Genomic DNA, 23,667 nt, shown 5'->3' with positions numbered 1-23,667 from the left:
TGTGTGTAAATTGTGTCCCACTTTTCATGTCAAGCCTTTTATAGACGACTAGTCACTTTACTGTATCGTGTTTTGCCATTGTGAAAGTTTTCTTTTATTGTTTGAAACCACTCTATATTTAAATTAACATATATCACATCTCTTTGTTTTTAAATTATAAATCTGACTTTTAAAGTCTTGTTTTCCTGAACAAGCATGACATATTTTTCACTGGGGGTTAAATTTTGAAACAAACAGTCAATCAAATTACACTTTTGTTAATAAAGGGGAAAACCATTTTAAGTTTATTCATTTGTTAGGTTGGAAGATAGGAGATTTCATATATGGTTGCCTTTTAAGAGCTTAAAAATTAGACATAATTGGCCACATATTAAAATGAATAATAATGCCCTCTTCCCTTTCCCATCCTCCGAATTCATCTTTAAATTTAAACCGACTACTAGTATCACGAAATAGCACAATAGTGTTGAAAGTAGAGTTAAACATCATCAGTCATAATCCATTCCCTAGAATACCTCAACTGGTTGTGTCCGTGTAGATCTTATATTTATCCACAAAAAAAATCATTTAAAAACACTGCTCACATTCTAGTATATCTTTCATTCATAAATTTATTAATGTAATTTAGACTAAACGACACCATGTTTGTTATGAGCATCTGCCATCTAAACTAACTATAAACTAGAGGCTCTCAAGAGCCTGTGTCGCTCACCTTGGTCTATGTGCATATTAAACAATGGACACAGATAAATGCATGACAAAATTGTTGGTTTGGTGATGGTGATGTGTTTGTAGATCTTACTTTACTGAACATTTGTGTGCTACAATTATATCTATCTATAATGAACTTGGCCCAGTAATAACATTGGAAGATATTTTGTAACAATTTACAAAATTTTAAGAAAATTGATAAAAATTGACTATAAAGAGCAGAAAGATCTTGACCTGATAAACAATTTAACTCTATGGTTTCAGAGATATAAGCCAAAATATACATTTTACCCCTATGTTCTATTTTAATCCATGGCGGCCATCTTGGTTGTTTTGCTGGGTCATGGGACACATTTTTTAAACAAGATACCCTTATGATGATTGTGACCTAGTTTGGTTAAATTTGGCCTAGTAGTTTCAGAGGAGAAGATTTTTGTAAAAGGTTTCGGACGACGGACGACGCCAAGTGATAAGAAAAGCCTGTGGGCCAGATGAAAAGAACTAAAGAACGAAAAAATTATCAAGAATTCAAGAATTAAATTATTGGTTCCGCATGAATGCACACGGGTTTTAAGGGGATTATGAGAGGTGACCTTAGGTGACACCCTTCGCTCAAAAACAAGATAAAAGTCTATGGGGGCGCTAGAAGTACATGTTTGCCTTAACCACCAGGCTATTCTACTAACACATTTATGCAGTCTGTATGTATGGTGTCTCTGACTGTTAAATGCAGTCTGTATATATGGTGTCTGTGGTTATAAGATGTTGTCTGTGGTTGTTAGATGTAGTATATATATGCATGTTGTCTCTGGTTGTAATATGTAGTCTTCATATATATAATGATGTCTGTGACAGTTAGTTAAAGTCTGTATATATATGACGTCTGCGGTTGTTAAATTTAGTCTTTACATGGTATCTGTTATTGTTAGCTTTAGTTTTTATATGGTGTCTGTTGTATTTAGATAAAGTCTATAGATATGGTGTCTGTGGTTAGATTTAGTTTTTATATGATGTCTGTGGTTGTTAGATGTAGTTTATAAATGGTGTCTGTGTATAGGAAGATTTGGTGTGAGTGCCAATGAGACAACTCTCCATCCAACTGTGTTTGTTAAATGTAGTCTAATTATGGTATCTGTTGTTGTTAGATGTAGTCTATATATGGTGTCTGTGGTAGTTAGATACAGTCTTTATATAATGTCTGTGGTAGTTAGAAGTCTGTGTATATATGGTGTATGTGGTTGTTAAATGTAGTCTTTATATGGTATCTGTGGTAGGCAGATGTAGTCTGTATATATATGGTGCATGTGGTAGTTAGATACAGTCTTTATATGGTGTCTGTGGTAGTTAAAAGTCTGTGTATATATGGTCCCTGTGGTTGTTAAATGTAGTCTTTATATGGTATCTGTGGTAGGTAGATGTAGTCTTTATAAGGTGTCTGTGGTAGGTTGATGTAGTCTTTATATGGTGTCTGTAGTAGTTAAATGTAGTATTTATATATGGTGTCTGTGGTTGTTTAATGTAGTCTTTATATGGTGTCTGTGGTATGTAGATGTAGTCTTTATATGGTGTCTGTGGTAGTTAAATGTAGTATTTATATATGGTGTCTGTGGTTGTTAAATGTAGTCTTTATATGGTGTCTGTGGTAGGTAGATGTAGTCTTTATATGGTGTCTGTGGTAGTAAGATAAAGTCTGTATATATAAGGTGTCTCTGTTTGTTAGTTACAGTCTGTATATGGTGTTTTTGGTTATTAGATGAAGTCTGTATATGGTGTCTGTGGTGTTAGATACGGTCTGTATAGGGTGTATGTGGTTATTAAGCACAGTCTCACTCTGTATTTGGTTTCTTGGGTTGCAAGCTGCATTCCGTATATGATGTATGTGGTTGTTAGATAATGTCTACGTATAACAAAATCAAGTAGAACATGTGGTGTGATTGCCCATGACACAGTCAAACTCTCAAGGGGGACCAAAACAATGAAGTGTTTCAACTTTTAAATCGTATAAGGGGAGAAGAGGAGGGTAAACGTAATAGTAAATGTATGTTTTCAATTATTTAGTGACAAGGATTGAGTTTCAAAGGTATGCAAAGGAAAGTTATTGCTTTTCATATGTTTATTACTAGTATTTACAATCAAGTCTGTACGATATGGCAGTGAACACAATCATGATCATGATGTGATGTGATTTAAACCCGCTTTGAAACTAAGCAATACTGATCTTTATTGTAACTTGATACTCCGAAAGGTTTTCGCACAGAAGGACACTGGTCACCATACCAAGTCCCATTAACTTGTACGATTGGGCTGACAAGCATTTTTCCTATTGAACAATTATTTGCTTTGAATCGAATGTTTATTTATAGTACGAACATATAATATGATAATTGCATGTCTTTTGCTGGACTTCTGATGCACGTAGTTTTACATTTATGTCAAGTTAGCACTGTACAGTTAGAAAAACATTAATCAAAATTGAACCACAAAATGTTTCATTATCCTCTATTCATATTTTTCAAATACATTAACCTAGCTGTTTGTGTTATACATGTTCAAATGTATCTTTCATAGATTTGATTTTCAAAAGTTAAAAGAGTGAAATATAATTCCTGTTGTATATCCATGGGAACATTTTGCATTTATTTACGTAACATATTGCAAAAGGAAGGGTGAAAATGTCACATATTCCCCCAAAAATTGAATCAAACTAGAAGTTCAATGCCTTTGAGTGATACCTTTTCAGAAACTGTTGACAATAATCTACCCAATGATCAAATAAAAAATGGGTGTTGTAAACAAATATTACAATAATTGACAAACCATTGCCTGGTCTGGATATGCAAAGACAGACTGTCATACAGAAAACAGACCACATTTCATACATTATATACTCTTGATGTTCACTATGAAGGCTATTTTAAGCATCTCAATCATCAGCTATCCAAAAAAGAATTTTATTGAACTCTAGCTCTTATATTTGAAAAAGTGATCAAAATGCGAAACTACACACCGAACTGTGGAGTGCTACCTAAATCATAGTTGTGGTTTAAATAGGAAGGACTAATGTACATGAATGTCGTGTATTTCCAGTACTCAGTATATCACTGTATTGATCATGAGTTCTTTCTGTAAGTGTATTAGTAAATTGCGTTGCTTTAAGCTTAGTCCATCATTATGCAAGTGTATTTTGTGTGAAACAAAAATTTGTCAAACTCAGTGGCAGATCCAGAAATTTACATGAATGGGGGCCAATTGAATGTCTAAGTGGGGGCCCGCTCCGGTCATAACTCATTCATTTCCTGTATAAGCAAATACAATTTCTCCCAAAAATAGTTCATGCATGTAGGTTCTCATATACTATCAGATACCATCTCGTAAATTTAAACAAAATCATACCGAAAAGCACCTGATGTATTACTCTCCTTTTTTTGTTTTAACTGGCATTTAATTTCAGTTATTTTATAATAATCATTTGGTAATGCATGCAATTAGCGTCTCCTACGTGACAGTCTTTAACAATATAACTTACTATTAGAAACAAAAACACAATTAACAAATTTTAGTGTTTGGTACAGGTAAAATTGAGAAAGGAAATGGGAAATGTGTCAAAGCGTTAACAACCCGACTATAGAGCAGACAACAGCCGAAGGCCACCAATTGGTCTTCAATGTAGCGTGAAACTCCCACACCCGTAGGCGTCCTTCAGCTCGCCCTTAAAAAAATATGTATACTAGTACAGTGATAATGGACGTCATACTAAGCTCCGAATTATACACAAGAAACTAAAATTAAAAATCATACAAGACTAACAAAGGCCAGAGGTAGAGTGTCACTTTGCTACAGTTGAACATAGGACAGTTTAATGCCGAATAAAGGAGAGAACTCTTTTTCTAAGAAAACACAGGCAAACATTCAAACAATCTATCCACTCTGAACTGTGTCCAAACTTGTTTTCCTAGTAAAACTTGATATGTTTTCTTTAATAAGTCTATAGATGTCTGCTTGCAGGTGTAATGTGCAGGTTGAAAAAAAAACCATAAATAGTTAAAACGGTTTAAACAGACAAATCTATGAAACAATAAAGCAACATTAGGTACTAGTAATATGACTCTTGGCAATTCATTTGCCAGGTTAATTCAATACCAACTTTTATCTACTGTGTAACTACAATAACATGCCCTAGATACCTTGGAATCGAAAGTGGATAATGACAAAATCTAAAGATTTGTTAGACTACATACAACCAAAGTATGTTTTATTGTGCAGTAATATAAAAGAATTGACACGAATATTCACCATTCCGATGTTAAGAAAACATTTGAATAATTGGTCTTTCACTAATCTACCAACAGACATAAAACAACATAGATTAAAAGACGTTGAATTAACTTTATAAAGGTTTCTTGATTTTTGTTACGTTTGTTTTTCAATATTTTAGTAACCAATCGGCATTGTAATGAGAAGCAAACGTGTTTCTCTTCTTCTCGACTTGTTCATGCATTTACCTGTTTACATTAGTTTCTAAAGACGAATGAAAAGCAGCTAAACAGATATTTGCATCTCACTGAATAAGTCAAGTTTTGTTACGTTGAACGCATTGATCTCATCGATCATGAAATAAATGGATGAAACATATATACAATTAAGACTGTCTTATATCATAACTTACATCTTTAATTGACAATGAGGGTCGGTTAAAAACAAATCTGTTGATTTTTACTGGTTTTGTATATTTAAATATGTTCAGCAATGTTGAATGACGTGTATTGTATCAAATCATACATATACCCCGAAAAATACCAAGGGTTTAGACTCATAGAAAACAAGTAGGATTTCCTCAGTATTTTTGTTGAATACTAGTAGGTGCAATTTTGGTACTCGGTGCAATTCGGGTACTGTGACGTTATATACCTTCCAAATATCGTGGTGTATGTGAAAAACTGCCCCCTTTTATACTCAGTGACGTGAGCGACAGACATGATGTATCATATATTTGTTTCTCTTTAGTTTAGCTACACTCTGTCCAGTTCATTAAGCATGAAATGGATTGGTTGAGTTGACACTAAATAAGATTTGATTGTACTTAATATTTTGTTAAATCTAACGTTAAATTTTATGGAAAAGTGTTTGGTTATTGTAACAGATATGAAAAATGACTGAATGATACTCAGCTACATCATGAAGGAATAGACCAATATGTCATATTTAAATGTGACGAACTGTTATCAATTTAATGATGACTCGGGCATAGGAAAGACTTGTTAAAAGAAACAGAAGCCATTTATTCTTTACTATTTATATAATACTAAATACAACAGAACATTTTCATTCAATATTTACATCGATTCTGACAAAAAAGAAGCATTATGATAATCAACGAAAAACAAGAAAATTAGTATGTACACATCATGCACTTCAATGTTGTTCTTTGCATCAACAGATCAAATAGCTTATGCGCGCATATATTCGGGTCCATATATTCGACAACATGGTGACATAACAGACAATTATCATGAATTATATATATATGTTAAATCTGTAAATGTTTATCGATTTAACAAATGTTGTGATATTACGCCTGATAATAAGTTGAACAATTCTTTGGCCTGTGTTGGAGTTTCAATGACATCAAATTCTTCGATATCTAAAAACGTGAGAGTATTTATTAATTGTCTAAATTCTTCTTTAGTGCCTCTAGGTAGAACAGCATCCGTGTTACGTCAGTTAAGTAATCCAATACAACTATGTCACACGGCAATTCATAAGAGCAGTCATATTTATCGTAAATAAAAGGTTGGTAGTAGATAACGTCAGGTATACCATGTGGACATTCAACATTTCTTACCATCTGAAACATAAAAGTGTACAACTTAGAACTTTAGACTGTTATTTTATTGCATTTGTTCCACTGAAATGGTCTTATCCGATGTATAGTAAACTTGGGGAAGATGTTCAGATAGCCTTAAAGATTGGATCAAAATGAATGTATGCAAAGATATTCATCAGTAGATAACTGTATTATATTTTAAGCTACGACGGCAGTAATTCGGGATTGGATGGTCGCAAATTAACTTTACTGGCAACGCGTTGGCAGACTAGTAAACGGGTATTTGCGATCTATAAATCACCAATTAATGCCGTGTAGCTTAAAATAAATATTGTTATCTTCATTCTTATGAAACTGAGAGAAAACTCAAATCATAAATTTAAAATCTGCCATGTATCGTATGCGCTTGTGTGTACATTATCATAACATCAATTGTCAATTGATGCCATGAAAATTAATGACGTTATCCTATCAAATGAAACTAAAATACTGAACTCCGATGAAAATTCAAGACGGAAAGTCCCTTATTAAATGGCAAAATCAAATGACAAAACGCATCAAACGGATGGAAGACTGCCATATTCCTGACTTGGTACAGGCATTTTCAAATGAAGAAAATGTAGGATTGAACCTGGTTTTATAGTGCTAAACCTCTCACTTGTATGACAGTCGTATCAAATTCCATTATATATAAAACGATGTACATGTATGAACAAAACAGACATAATAGGTCAAATAGTCACAATATGGGTATAGCAGTCATACTTGTGTCACAATCTCAAAACAAGCAAATATTTAACAAAAAGTCACCTATCAAATTAAAAACCCACAAAGGGTTGCTAGCGAACTCGTACGTGCTTTCTTGAAACTGTTTTTTTCTTCAATGCCAATTTTATAGGTCTTATTTTGAGGTTAATGTTGTAGTATGTAAATAAATGTTGAAATATGCAAATGACTTAAGGTTTATTTTGTTCTACCAAACATATCATATTGAAATTCTATCACGATGTTAATGTTGATTAAAGAAAGGTTTGTGTGGAAAATTTGGATTGTACTTTCAACCGTTTCTTAATCACAGTTACCTTGTTGACCAGACTAACATCCGCCCCTTTTTATTTTTGCTTATTTCTAACTTCCTCTGTGATAGTTATTTTTTTTACATAAAAGTAATAATTAAAAACATTTTAAATAAAACCATGCGAAGTCATGATCAATACAAATCTATTTCAAATAATTCATGCTCTTAGTTGTTCAAATGTAAAGAAACTGTATTTTTGCTCATTTTGATATGCATGCAAGGTGTAAAAACTAAAGTTGATCATTTTCCTTTCTTTCTTTTAGGCTGAATCAGAACTAAACAATTTATTTAATCTATTTCCCTTTGGATCAGAAAGCACTACTCAAAGTTATTATTTGATGACACTTGTAAAATTGTATATGATTTGATATGGTTAACCATATATGCCTGTTATAAACATGTCGGGAACTCTAGATTTTCTGACGTGAGAATATTTTACATAGTAAAAATGTAGTAACTTCCAAAAACAGAAGACTGATATGGCCTTAAAATACTGACCAATCGACTCAATGAACTTCAATGCATTGTAGGCTACTTCGAGTTTACTATGACTCGGAAACACGTGGAATTAGTAGGAAAACTGTCATCTATTATAGTTTCTGGGACTCTCATAATAGATGGTGTTGTTCTGTGAATATGTCTAATGTAAAATACATAACATAATATTCAATTTGCATGTTCAGATTAAAATAAGTATTGTTTACTGACTTCACGATTCTATTTTCCTTTTCGCCTTGTCAAAAAGTAGTTGAACTGTTTTTTATACGCCTGTCAAAATTTTGACGGACCTATTATGGTATATAATTGTCGTTTGTCCGTCCGTTTTGTTCAGCTGTTTAGGTTGATCTTGCAGTTGCGAATAAGGAATGAATACCCTTTGATAAGGGATGGCAAAGTCCATGTTTTGCTATGGCAAACCCCAAAAATATAAATTTCAATCAATATATGAAATAAAAGGTGCACAGAGGCATTATATTTTAAAGAATTTGTGAAAGTTTTATTAAGTTTTGTATAATGGACAAGGATGATCTCGGAGTTGCAGATACAAGATTGGTACCTCCTGCATGGCTACCATAACGGACGGAAAGACGGACGGGGGCAACGATTACTATATACCCACACGTTTCAAGTGGGTGGTATAAAAAGAACAAACAGTAGCTATTATGTTAATAACATGAAATATTTACTTACCAAAAGCATTGTTCAGAATGAGGGGTAGCTTCCTTTGAATGTAGGTCTACTTAGTCTCCTCTAGTCAAATGAAGAAATTATTTAACAAATGATTCATACTGGAGAATATGGTCTGGTTGATCGGGTGCTGATCATAACGAAAATGGCCGTTGAATGGCTGCTCACGCTACATATGTAATTTGAAATGTGCTATCGCAATAATTATGATGCCTTAGCTTTAACTTCCGAAATTTAAAGCGAAAAAAATCGTAAATCGCGTTAATTAAGTGGTACTGTTTTTACACAATAAAATCATCGCAATAACAAAGACGTCTTGTTGTTAGATATAACTAAATATTGCCATAAATAAGGCGACTTGTGGTATATATATAGCAAATATTGCGATAATTAAGTCTTCTTAGTGTTAAATTTAACAAATCATTGCGCTAAATAAAGTGCCTTGTTGTTAGATACAGCGAATTATTGCGATAAATAAGGCGTCATTTTGCAATATACAAAACATTATCGCAATAATTATCAAATATGGTTTAGTTATAAACAATTACACAAGGCAGCTCCAGGCTTCCGTAGATATCTCTATTAATTAATAAGATATCTTATAAAGTATGTATTTAAAAGATATATTTATAAAGAAGTAAGATATCTTATATACTTTATAAGATATCTTATCAATTAATAGAGATATCTTATTAACTTATAGAGATATCTTATAAACTAATAGAGATATCTTATAAACTAATAGAGATATCTTATTTACTTTCAAATTAAATAAGATATCTTATAAAATTAAAGATATCTTAACACTTAATAAGATATCTTGTTAATTAAATAAGATATCTTCAAATTTGAATAAATATAAAAACGGCGTGCCATAGAGGTGATCTATCACAAATGTTTTGAATGTAAAATGCAATTAGCTTCCCAAAACCTACCACTAAAAATGTAGCTATAAAGCAAAACTAGAACACACCCGCGAAATCGCGGGCATTTAGAGCGTGGTTGAAAGTATGTAAAGAGTTGTAGGAAGAATTTGGTAAAAGATTTACTGACTTGTGAATTTCAGGAAAAGTATCAGAAGTAATGGGTACTTTGGGACAGGAAATTTTTTTTTAACCCTCCTTCTTTATTTCCAAAATTCCTATTTTTTTTTGTTTTCTATTAATTTCATTATGAACATACATGAAGTATATTATGAACATTCAAGTCAGGGGCCTGTAATTCAGTGGTTGTCGTTTGTTTATGTGTTTTATATTTGTTTTTCGTTTATTTTTTGTAAATAAATAAGGCTGTTAGTATTTTCATTTGAATTGTTTTACATTGTCATTTCGGTGTCTTTTATATCAGACTATGCAGTATCGGCTTTGCACATTGTTGAAGCCCGTAAGGTGATTTTAAAATGTTAATTTCGGTGTCATTTTGGTCTCTTGCGGAGTGCTGTCTCATTGGCATTCATACCTCATCTTCTTTTTTTGTAAAACACTTAATGACTGGAGAATTTCAGAAAAGGTATCAAAAGTCATAGGTAATTTGGGACAGGATAATTGTTTTTCTAGCCCGGCTCCTTCTTTTTTAGACAAAAGAAATCCTTTTTTTGGTTAGTTCTCTATTAATTTTAATGACACATGGATAATGTTAATTTTAATGACACATGGATAATGTTAGCGCTTATCTGTATATCATGAACATTCATAAAAGGGGGGGGGGGGGATCGCACCAGGAGGGATCCTGATCCCGATATCACGGTCTTAAGAACATGAAATCCCGAGGTTCAGAATTTAATATAAAGTAAAAAATCTCGACATCCTGAAATTCGAAAAAAGAAATCTCGGATCCCAAAATGGTCAATCCTGATATTTCGGTCTTAAAAACACCCGTTCCCGACGTCCGGAAAAGGTCCTGCTTCATTTATTACTATAAATAAAGTGTATTTTCTTTTAAATTCAATTTTCAGTTTAATAATCGATCCACGGCGGTCATTGATATATTATACAGACACTCTCTATTTAATAAACTCTGTGACCGCCGTGGATAGTAAACTTGAAAATGGTATCAGACAGAAAATACACTTTATTCCTAGTATATGTATTTGTTTTAAAGTATACAATAAACGCAAGCCGGAGGTCTAATCTGAATTAAAATTTCGTCCAATGACGGATATCAGACAGAAAATACACTTTATTGGTAGTATATATGTATGTTAAAAGTATACAGAAAACGCAAACCGGAAGTCTAATCTGACTTAAAATTTCGTCCAATGACGGAAACATATCCGGACGCCTTTTTTCTCGTTTTTCTCCCAAAATAACTCAATCTGGATAATCATATGAATGGATGACAAATGCGATTATGCACTGTACATATAGGACACAGAGGCATGAAGATTAATTTATTGTGGAAAGAAGAGAAGCGACACCCAAAATGAGGTCTTCTCGTTTAATAGTATAGATACCGAACCAAAACCATGACCAGTAAAGTAGGCGATAATTTCATCGTGTGTATTCTTGTTTTTTTCTCGCGTCTATTTCTTCGATGTTCATGTAAGTTACAAACAGTCTGGATTCTACTTCGTCAAAATTATCTCTGGATTTCGCAACCTATTTGTTTTTTTAATCGTGAAAATGAAAGCCATTGAAGCGATGACGTGCTGTCATTTAAGCTTTTAAAAACCGATAAATTCATAAACTTTAAAGTCATTACCATTCTTACATGACAGTTGTAGTTAAAAGAGAAAATGTATCGTATAGCTCTTTTAAGCATCATTTTATGACGCTAAGACCTTTTATCAACTTAAAATATTGTCTGATCGATTGTCATTGGAATATCCGAAAGTTGAAAAAAAATAAATAAATTGTAATTAAATGTTTTGTGGTAAGGAAGACTATGGTAGGTTGAAGAGTTTATACCTCAGATAACAAATAGTAAATAGTGTTATGAAGTTATGCAAAAAAAAGACCCAAAAGAAAAGTCTGTTGTCAATTTTTTTTAGTACAAAATGAATATTCAAACACACCTTCTCTGTTGTCATGACTCATTAGCAAGGTATATATGACCAATATATCTAATGTTTGGTACTGTGCTGTTTTAATGTAACCATTTTAACCCTGTAGTCTAAGTTTATAGAAAAAATGACATAATCTGTAGGGAGATGATGTAACAAATTGTTTTCTGTTCAAGATAAAACACTCAACTCAAACACGTCTGAAATTAAAAAGATGTACTCGACTTTCTCTTTTTGATGATATTTAATTCCGTCTTGATGATTTTTATCAAAAATAAAAACAGTTGCCAGATAAATTTGCACCATAATCGACTGTTCTTATTTAAAAATTACAAATATCTCGAAGCTTCATATTATAATTTAGTTGAGTATGAACTTTTACGCCTCTCGTTTCGTCTGCAAAAGACAAATTAGAGATGTAAGGTATTTAATCAAAACTCAAAGGTACTAAATAATAAATGTATGAGAAAATTGCTTAATTTTTATCTATAACAAATATCATAGCGACTTGAAAGGTATACCATGCTTGATTCTATTCTCCTTTTGGGTTTTTCACATAATGCAATTTTGTACTCTGAAAGCTCACCAGGAATTAGCAAGTCTATATGTATAGACTAAGATTACGAAATAGAAACTGTTAAAACAATGATTACATTATATTTTACCAGGAATTAACAGGTTTTACGAACCTTGTCATAATTCTAACATGAAAAATAAACCAACCTTGTCTATATGTAAATTGTATCATAATTATTTTTTTTAAATCCTGTTTAAAAATTCTCAACATCTTTTCCCACATTGATTACTGTATTTGCATTGGACTATTAATATTAATTTACAATTCATATTATTGAAAGCTGTAGAATTTGTTTTATTACTATTTCTGAAGTTTCTTGTTTCATTTATTATTCATTGCAATCGATTTATAAGTATTTCCAATTCGTTTTTCAAAGATTAATTCCCACGACAGTTTCTATTTATGTTATTCAGAAAACTAATATTGTTAGCTCACCTTGCCTATTAGACAAGTAACATGCATAACATTTCCTCGGAAATTGAAACGTTACTAGGCCTAACTAATATATGGAACGATCTTTTAATTATATGAATACCAGTATATAGTAGCGTAGAAGTGTACAGAACATGGGCCTGTGGTGTGGTGATGTTGTAAGGGATGGGTGTAATTCTGAAAGTCATATGCAAAATAAAAAATTATGTAGTCTCATGATTTAGTAGGAAGTCGGTGTCTGCTATAAGTGTTATTTTTAAAACAAAAATAAGGCGAGAAAAAGGGTTGCGACAAATCTACGCCCAACTGCGCTTAACTACTTGCAATCAAAAAATGTTTGAATTGTTGAATATTGTCTCGTACTTTCAGACAATAATATTTTTTTTTTTTTTTTTTTTTCAATTTCAATGTATTTAAAGAAGCAGATTCAATCTTTATCTTTCAGCGGATTTTGTAAATGGGGGTTGCATATTCATTCCTAAATTGTGACACTTACATTTTGTCAAAGGATTTCAATCATAATTTGTGTATCTTCAGCGAGACATATCAATTCTTCACTATATCATCGGCGTAGGCAGCGTCAATATTTAATTTGTGTTTTTTAGTGAACCCTTCACACGGAATTTATGTGATCAAAGTAGTATCTTGCGCAAAAAATTCAAAATAATGTTTTTCATATCTCACTTGTTCATACCTTCATGCAGTTTTGCAAAACTTAAACAGAAGTTTCTTCAAGATTAAGAATATAATCTGGTAAGATTTTTTTTTATATTTTCATTTTCCCGTATTTAGGGGACGACCATTTGATATTCGGGGGGGGGGGGGGGGGGGGGCAGGAGGATTTTAAAAATAAATAACTCAGCCTTGATAATCACAAAAATAAATGGTTTGTTCTGTGGTAGTTTGAAAATAAAATTACCTGACTTGCAATGTATTGAAAATAGATAACTCAGCAGGTCTAATCGAAAGTATGAGATGACACCAGTTTCTTCATGAATTCATCTTTTTCCCCTAATAAAATCGGGAAACACTTCCCATTTTTTTTAATAATAAAAGTAAAAATATTATGTAAATATACTTCAAATGTCTGAAAATTGGTTTCATTTAACTTGAGGTATATAGTCTCAGGAAACCTTATGTCACTTTTATTTTAATTAACATGACCGTAACAACATTGAGGCAAAGGACTCATGCAGGAAACTTTAAAACCAAACGCTTGTCTCCATATCAAATTGTGTTCACGGCGAGTGCCTAGCAAGAAGCAAGTTCTGTTTTCCCTCAGAAGTAGCCTTGATTTTTCGGAATCAATGTTTCTTATTTATTTGTCTTTTGTTCATTGATTGCCCTTCTGTATTCTGTTAGTGTTGCATTCCTTTTGTAATATAGTAATTTTGTTATGAATTTGATCATGAGTTTAAAAGAAAAAAAGCCAGAGACTTCAATATGTATGTGTCAGAATTCCATTTTTGCTTTATCATGCACATTGGTCTTTTGATGTTGTCCCTAGAAACTTAAGTCTTACACTGAATTTATACATTTTGCTTTGAGACCAACATATTGTCAAAAAATTATTAAAACAAAATTTGCATTTTCAGATTAAGAAAGGGTCTTCGAAACATCCAGAAAGCATGATTTTGCATCATTTGTTCTACAGCTTATTAAGCCATCAGTGGCTCCAAAACCCTTCAAAAATATGTTTGTCAATAATTTTAAAAGACACATTTAGTTACAAACAAACTTTAATACTATGTATGTATGCAATACGCAGTTGGGGATATAAAAGATTCATTTCTACATAGGAGGAGGATTCATTCTGATTAAATGATAAACAAATCCTTTCAAAAAATTGTATGTTTTCGAATGTCATAAACATAGTTGTGAAAATGAATAATCAGTCCCTTGCTTTGATAAAAAAAAACTTGCTTCAATAATCTGTTCTCTTAGTTTATAAAAATAAATAACCGATCAAAAACAAATCCCCCCCCCCCCCCGAATATCAAATGGTCGTCGCCTCAGCTGATAAATGGGCTACGTTTTTGGCAGTCAACATTGCACTTAGCGATCACAGTTGAGACACAGAGCTCCGTGTAGAAACAACGTGACCGTTACTTTTCTGGATAAAAGAAATAGGTGTAGATGTTTGGTTAAAGAATTCGATCAAATGATTTCATTTCCGTGACAGTGCACATATAATTTGGAATAGAAGTTGGACTGCATGAATATCTGTGTGTGTGTGTAAACTGCAAAAGATACTAAATAGAAAAGTATTTTGGCTATTTTAAGGATATTACTTGACATGCAACGAAAATAGTATCGAAATATAGATAACGCAATTAGTAAACATTCTCATTTCATTATACATGTGCATTTTGATATTGTTTTCCGTTTGTTGCTTTTTTGCTGTTTTTATTTTCTAGTGTAAAGGTACAAGTCAAAATAAAAAAAAACTCACACTTGATACAGTGAATGTTCAAGTCAAATTGAATTATATTAATTGCCACTACAACAAAATAAGAAACAAATATGAAAGATATCTGCTATTCTAGTGAGAAAATAATGAAACGTATACACAATCATACGCATGAAGATTTTTTAAATGATAATTCTAGCGCCTAGAATATATTACGGTATATTAATAAGAATTGAAGATTCGTTTAACTGAAAATAATCAGGATGCAATATGATTAATGGTATTTAAAATCTGATATTGATACATAGTAGCGCGATTAATGGTTTTCCAATAGTTAAACATCCCTACCGATTTTTCTACCAATAATTACTATTGACATCTTCTAGTGGTGGCTATCCACCTACCTTTTCCCGCCCGGATATGGACAAAAGTTTTTGTCACACTGTTATTTTATTATAAATAATTATTCCAATCAATATTTCTGTTCTTTCAGAAAGGACAGTTATCATCAGTGTTGTGTTGTATTCGTTGGATAGAGTTTGGATTATAGAAGAGTAGTTGACAGTCTTGAAAATAGGGAATTGATCGTATCGTCTGCTGTTTCAAAATCAGGAAAATCTTTTGCTTCAGCCAGAATTAATGATAATATCCGTTTAACGCTTATTGAAGTCGGTGAATGAAACAAGATTGGAATATTTAAATGCATTGCATATAATGCCATAGTGATTAGAGAGTTTCATATAGAAATATGACGTCCACAAAAGCATCTGAAGATTCTTACATTCTCGGTAGGAGCCAGGTAAGATTTTTTAAACTTTTTATACTATGAATCTTTTTATCCTGCATTTACCAAAAGACCGAACAAATACCATGTTAACAATAATTTAATTGTTCAATTCGTTTCTGACTCTGTAAGATGAGTAGACTCTGGTACTACTAACTAGGGTTTGGAAGGCGTTGTGGTGCTCAGTCTAGTTTTCTTTGAAGTGCTTTCGTTTTTGTCGAGCCTGCAACGTTTGTTGCAGAAAGCTCGACATAGGGATAGTGATCCGGCGGCGGCGTTAGCTCACTTCTTAAAAGCTTTATATTTTAGAAGATGGAAGACTTGGATGCTTCATACTTTGTTTATAGATGCTTCATGTTACGAAGTTTCCATCAGTCACATGTCCAATGTCCTTGACCTCATTTTTATGGTTCAGTGACCACTTGAAAAAAAAGTTCAAATTTTTTGTATGTTGAATTCTCCCTTATTATAAGTAATAGGATAACTATATTTGATATGTGCGTACTTTGCAAGGTCTTTATGTCTGTCAGACAGTTTTCAGTTGACCTCGACAACATTTCATGGATCAGTGAACAAGGTTAAGTTTTGGTGGTCCATATCTCAGATTCTATAAGCAATAGGGCTTGTATATTCGGTGTATGGAAGGACTGTAAGGTGTACATGTCCAACTGGCAGGTGTCATCTGACCTTGATCTCATTTTTATGGTTCAGTGTTTATAGCTAAGTTTTTTTGTTTTGGTGTGTTTTTCTCATACTAAATGCAACAGGTCTACTATATTTGTTGTATGGAATGATTGTAAGGTGTACATGTCTAGTGGGCAGATGTCATGTGACCTTGACCTAATTTTCATGGTTCAGTGGTCAAAGTTAAGTTTTTGAGTTTTGGTCTTTTTATTTAATACTATATGCCATAGGTCAACTATATTTGGTGTATGGAAATATTTTATGATCTTAATATCAGTCGCACAGGTTTTATTTGACGGTGACCTCATTATCACGGTTCATTGCACAGTGTTACGTTTTTGTGTTTTTGTTTATTTTTCTTAAACTATAAGTAATAGGTCAACTATATTTGTTTTATGTAAGCATTGTTAGCTGTACATGTCTGCCTGGCATGGTTGATCTGACCTTGACCTCATTTTCATGGTTCATTGGTCTTTGTTTAGTTTTCATGGTTAATGTTATAAGTTCATGTGACAGTTTTTAATAAAGCAGTATACTTAGTACTATCAACATAATATCATTGATTAGTATAGAAGGCGAGACATTTCAGTGTGTGCACTCTTGTGTTTACTACTAGAGTCTTCAACTTGCAATAATGTCAGAGTTACTGTATCTTAAAAAATAAAAGCGCAATGGTTTAGTGTTATTAGTTGATACAGAATTTTATTTATATTTTTATCTTTTATCTGAAAATTATACTTAAGTGGTACATCCAGTGGCAAATATTTCACCGGCATGTCTAGGACGAATTGATAGAAAATGTTGGTCCTGACATAAGAGTAAACAGGATTGAAAGTCGCTGAATTTTAAATACCAATAAAAATGGTGTTATGCAAGAAAGGGACCAAAATTTAGCCTTGTAAGAGGTCACATATGGTAATGGGACCACAAAGAGTGGTTTTAGGGTTTCGTTGACCGGCACAGAACATGTCACTCTTTCAATACGATGCGTCGAATTTAAAGTTCTGAGACCGTTATCGGTTATGGCTGCAAAATTTATAAATAATGCACAATCAAACGAACGCTCCACTTTTTTAAGACTGTACTGCCGGTCCGAGGAAGATACAGGGACGATCTTAATTCTATACATCAGTCAAACCTTGAAATACTTTAGTGACCTTCAAGATAACTTGATGACAAGTTTGAAATGTCCTACACTGGTGTTGACTGTTTAGACCTTGTACATACGTATCTGCATTGCAGTTCAGTTTAAAGATATATCACACATTTGTTGCAAATTTACTGTCAAGAATTTGTCAATTTAACGTGCTTACTGACAAAAAATCGAACACCATGAAACAATCGTTTCGAGTCACCTTCACAATTTCGATTGTTTATAAATTGTGATAGAGAAGAATCTGTAGATTAAATTCTCGTTATCTAATTGCTTCCAGAAGCTCAATACCATCAAGTAAACCGTATCAAGCCAATCGTTGAGAATGAGATTGGATAAATGTATCACTGAAATGAAGTTATTTGATGAAGCGCAATAAATCGGAGACAATTTGATAAGACTTCTAACTCACATTCAATTTGTTTAAATGACAACTCAAACTTTTCTTTTTTCAATTGTATAATAGCGTTGGCATTCAGAAGCTGCTGATCAATGATTTGTAAACAAAAATTACATGTTTTATGGTTAACCAAGAGATGAGAGGGCGGAAGTTGAGAAATGCTGGTTTTAAATTTGTATTCCGAATGAGAAAAAAAACAAGAAAGAGAAATCAACGTTCGTAGAAAATGCTATTGCAAACATATTGTATTGAATCAAACTATCTTAAGGCAATGGTAGTTGTACAACAGGCATCGTAGAATTAATTACATCATATCGATACAATACACTACTAATTGTAGTCCCTGAAGTGCTCAATTTAAAAACGAATATCAACGCTGTATTATTGGCTGTAGCCCACTTAGACAATGAATGCTGCATCAATCAAAAGTTTGGTCACAATTAACACCAAAAGTCAAATAGACGTGAAGAAATTAACTACTCTGATGATATTTCATTTGGGGGGGGGGGGGGAATTCACAATATTACTACTTTCCTGATTGTAATATGATGTTCCAACAACCTTTTATTGTATTTAAGAATATTTAACTAATATAAGGGTGATAAAAGGTTAGGGAAGACTGCAATTTTGAATTCTGACATACATCTTCTTATCTTTAAAAAAAAAATCATCTGTAATGCCATTTTAAACTTATTATCCAAAACTAAAATTCTATTGGAAGTATAGCTATTTTTCTTTCTTTCAGAAACAAATCAAAATGTATAACATTAAATGTTGCTTTTTTCTATTCATTTACTTTATGATATCTGAATAAATGTAAAAGAAGAAGGCAACATTTCCTTTATTTCTCTAAGTTATAAATGCTAATCTGGGGAAGAAATTAAAAATTAATACCTAAAATAGAACTGAACTATATAATAGCTGTGTAGTTGATACTAGTAGAACAAAAATATCAGTAACACAAAACAATAATGAACAATATCGAATGATTTACTTGAGCCAGTTTAAACTGATTTACAATCTAATAATTATCGGTTTTTATATACATTAGTCAGGATCGAACCTGTTGTCCTGTGGTTGTTGTTTCATACGTTATACTCCCTTTCTTGATTTTTTTCCAAATGATTAGACCGTTGGTTTTTCTGTTTACATTATTTTTACTATCCGTGTTGAAGGCCGTACGTAGGCCTCTTATGGTTAATTTTACACATTTATACTTTCAAAGAGAGTTGTCTCATTGGCACTCATACCAAATTTCTTATTTTTATTGCTATCGTAAAACATCAGCTTGCATGTCGCCACGCCAGTGAGTGTTGCTCACTTCTCAAATTTCCCATGCGCAAATTACGCAGCCACTGATGAAGATAAAAATGACGACCATCTACTCTGTGATATTTACAACGTTCACTGTTCTTCAGATTAGAATTTATACACCAATCTTGTGCACAGGAAGGCAACGTGTGCACCCTTTGAATACAGAGGGGAAAACACAAAGTCAGCATATGGTCTTGTTCCAAAATATAGATTATTAAATATATAAAGGCAACAGTAGTATACCGCTGTTAAAAACTCGTAAATCTATGGACAAAAACAAAAGTTTAAACTGTTTTTGTTGATGGAATCATATTTCCGAAAGACATTTCTGTATTTTTACTATTACACCAGGAACATTTAATATGGCGAATACCTGCCAACCATTGGTGTAAACACACATGATGTATAGTTACAACATTATGTCTAATGGTGAAAGCGTACACTAATATAAAAATCATTCTTTTTTTTTAATGTAATATGTTTTTTGAAAGTTTCACCTATGATATATGAGTTAACTCATCACTATAAATCAAACAGATTTCTAATGTTCATGTGCATGTATTTGATACAGCATTTCAGAATTCTGTGAAAATAATAATTGGTTTGGTCTTGTCAACAGTTTTTTAAAAGCAGGAACATTTAGATAATTGACTTTAGAGTTAATGGCTTGCAATCACGAAACATAGTTTTCGCATTAATGATACATACTCAACTGAGTTAAAATTATGATTAGAATGCAGCTTTTTGCATGGTTACCACATTTGGAAATATTAAAAGTGGTTAACAAGTTTTGGATGAGAACAAAGAACCAAATTAACAAAATAAATGTAAAACAAAAAAAAAATAATCATAGAAAACAATGATTTTTTAAAATGCGCAAAACACCAAACGAAAACAAAATAAGAGATAAGATATGTTGTATTTCCAAATAAGGACCCACAAGGGGCATATAGAGTATACATGTATAAGAAAAAGACCATTAATTACCACATGCAAATACATAGACATTAAAAACACAATTACAAATATAAAAATACAGCAACAATTACAGGCTCCTTATTTTGCGAATTTTGTTTATCAAAAGTGTGTGATGACAAAAGAATTATTTCAATTCCCTGGCTGTGATCTATCATCTATTCTGATTGAGTGCTTGAGAAATAATCAGATATTTGATCTTCAACAACAGCTGAGTAAAACTTCGTTAAAACATCCGTAGAAAAGTCTACAATATCCGTTTATTGATTTCTGCCTACGAACAATTAGTAATACACGTAAAGTATTTCTGATGATAAGTCGAGGTCATGCAGAAAACAGTCTGGTGTATTGTTTTAAAATAATATTTAATCGCTACAATGACATAATCATGATAATAAGTCAATGATGAATCAAACTGATGTGTCTAGTATTTCGTCAGTGAGATCAACACAGCTTACAGTTTCAGGGGCTGATATTCTTATTTTGTTTTTTTACGTAAAGGAGACAAATACGTTTCTGCTACTAAAAAACATAAGAAAAATTAAGATTTTTAAAAGAAAGGGTATATTTTAAACAAACATTAATATGTTTTTATTAAGGTACAAACAATCAACATTTGATTCTGAAAATAAAAGAGACTGGGAAATAGTTTTGTTTTCGAGCAAAGTTGGCACACAACTGTTTTTCATTCTGATGAAAAATTTGCGTAGTTAAATTTTGCCAATGATATATGGTTCTTTTGACCAGTGTTTTTTTGTTTTTTCTATAACTAATTGGTAAATTTTGATTTTTTTCCAGTTACTAGAACTAGATGCATATTGGTAATAAAATTCTTATAATTTCTGATATTAGTTGAAATTGAAAGGCATTGCTTTGGAAAGACATAATTTAAGATTATTCTAGTAATAACTAATATGAGTATTGATTAAAATAGATCTTATGATAAAACTTTGAATGGAAATGATACTCTATTATTCATTATGAAAACGAAATGTCTTAATATATTTCAAATACCCTGGGATAACTAGTTGTAACAATATGATTATAAAATTATTGTTAAACTCATTTTTTCATAGGCAAGTTGAACAAATATGGAGGACATTGACCTTACTGTATGTATATTGGTGAATTTAACTCTTTTTAATTGCAAATTGAGCCTCGATACTTAAAATGCCATCGCTACTTGCAATGCCATCGATACTTATAATGCCATCGATACTTATAATGCCATCGATACTTTTAATGCCATCGATACTTGTAATGTCATCGATATTTGTAATGTCATGGATACTTGGCATGCCATCGATGATTATTACCACATCGATACTTGTAATGTCATCGATACTTATAATGTCATCGATACTTGTAATGCTATCGATATTTATAATTCCATTTCGATACTTGTAATGCCATCACTAAAACGTTGATACAGCATCCTTTGCATTATCTATGCGCTTGCTCTTCTGTATTATGGAACAACATTGAATGTTATGAAGGTTTTATATACGTTCGCATTAAATTTGTTAATGACATATGAGCTGACCTTACCTTGTAGGTTTTCATCTAATCTTACACTGTGTCCGCTTCTATTTAATTTCTTACTAAAACAAAGCTTACAAGAATCATTATATGCCCGCATGTGTATCATTTCACATAAATTATTATTCTTATTCAATCATGCATTTTTAAATAGTGTTGTCTTTACAATTCTCACCGTAAATTAAGCTAACAAGAATCTAGCTATGCCTGCAATGTCTTTATAATTTCAATTCAAGCATATATATGATTAAAATAAAGGTTTTAAAAAAGAATACATACATATGCAATGAAATTGGCAAAACGATACAAATTGAACGTTTAATTTACTTGATAGGGAATAAATCTTACAGGTAAGTTAATGTTTGATGACGATATCACAGCCAACCTCAAAAAAGTACAGTACACTTTCAGAATAGCAGAGTACATTTATGTTTTAGAAATAGGCAATCTTATATGAATTCGGCAGTACTACGAACCATTTTTCTTGTTAAAAAATATTTACTAGGGCTGGCCTTTTCTGTATTATTAAAAGAAACATAAACGTATAGGATTGGTGTAGAACAAGATGCACTCTAAATCATTTGAACAACAGATGATACGGGGCATGTGTTTGACAACTTAACATGTGCCTTTTGTTTCATTGTACAATTATCCATCCCACAGTCCAGCTGCTATTCACAACTCACCTACCGTTAACATTGTTCTCGATTAAACATTGCATATTTAAGTAAATATATATGAAAGAATACAATTACCATTCAATCACAGATATCAAAGCATACAACAACAGCTTAATATTGTGTATCAAGACATGCAATATTTCCTCAATGTTTAATATCAACACAAGGAATCGCTGCCCAAACTCAGATGTCAACAAAAAAGGTCTTAACTTTATCTAAGTTATTGGCACATATAATAAATACTTAATCTAAAGTAATAATAATGCCATTTCTTGTAATAGACCCAGTCAACGTTCTTGGAAACCAGTAGTATTGGGGATACAAACCAATAATAATGCCATTTCTTGTAATAGACCCAGTCAACGTTCTTGGAAACCAGTAGTATTGGGGATACAAACCAATAATAATGTCCATTTCTTGTTATAGACCCAGTCAACGTTCTTGGAAACCAGTAGTATTGGGGATACAAAGCAATAATAATGTCCATTTCTTGTTATAGACCCAGTCAACGTTCTTGGAAAACAGTAGTATTGGGGATACAAAGCAATAATAATGTCCATTTCTTGTTATAGACCCAGTCAACGTTCTTGGAAACCAGTAGTATTGGGGATACAAAGCAATAATAATGTCAATTTCTTGTTATAGACCCAGTCAACGTTCTTGGAAAACAGTAGTATTGGGGATACAAAGCAATAATAATGTCCATTTCTTGTTATAGACCCGGTCGACGATCTCGGAAAACAGTTGTATTGGGGATACAAACCAATAATAATGTCCATTTCTTGTTATAGACCCAGTCAACGTTCTTGGAAACCAGTAGTATTGGGGATACAAAGCAATAATAATGTCCATTTCTTGTTATAGACCCAGTCAACGTTCTTGGAAAACAGTAGTATTGGGGATACAAAGCAATAATA

At 32.2% G+C, this 23,667-nt stretch overlaps 1 protein-coding gene across 4 annotated transcripts in view; it reads left to right on the top strand.

Moving 5' to 3' along the window:
* Positions 1 to 23,667, top strand: part of LOC134706219 (putative sodium-coupled neutral amino acid transporter 11) — a 57,465-nt gene that overhangs the window by 4,422 nt on the left and 29,376 nt on the right. For 3 of the 4 annotated variants that reach the window (XM_063564955.1, XM_063564957.1, XM_063564956.1), the window contains exon 2: positions 15,715 to 16,020. In XM_063564955.1, coding sequence (XP_063421025.1) covers positions 15,970 to 16,020 — 51 coding nt within the window. In that variant the 5' untranslated portion in view covers positions 15,715 to 15,969. Of the gene's footprint in view, positions 1 to 15,714; positions 16,021 to 21,607; positions 21,644 to 23,667 lie in introns of all 4 variants that reach the window. The other variant, XM_063564959.1, reaches the window with a different exon arrangement.

This window comes from Mytilus trossulus, chromosome 2, assembly GCF_036588685.1.
Source record: "Mytilus trossulus isolate FHL-02 chromosome 2, PNRI_Mtr1.1.1.hap1, whole genome shotgun sequence".
Taxonomy (NCBI): domain Eukaryota; kingdom Metazoa; phylum Mollusca; class Bivalvia; order Mytilida; family Mytilidae; genus Mytilus; species Mytilus trossulus.
Note: the sequence above shows the minus strand (reverse complement) of the source record. Positions and strands in the feature narration are given on the sequence as shown.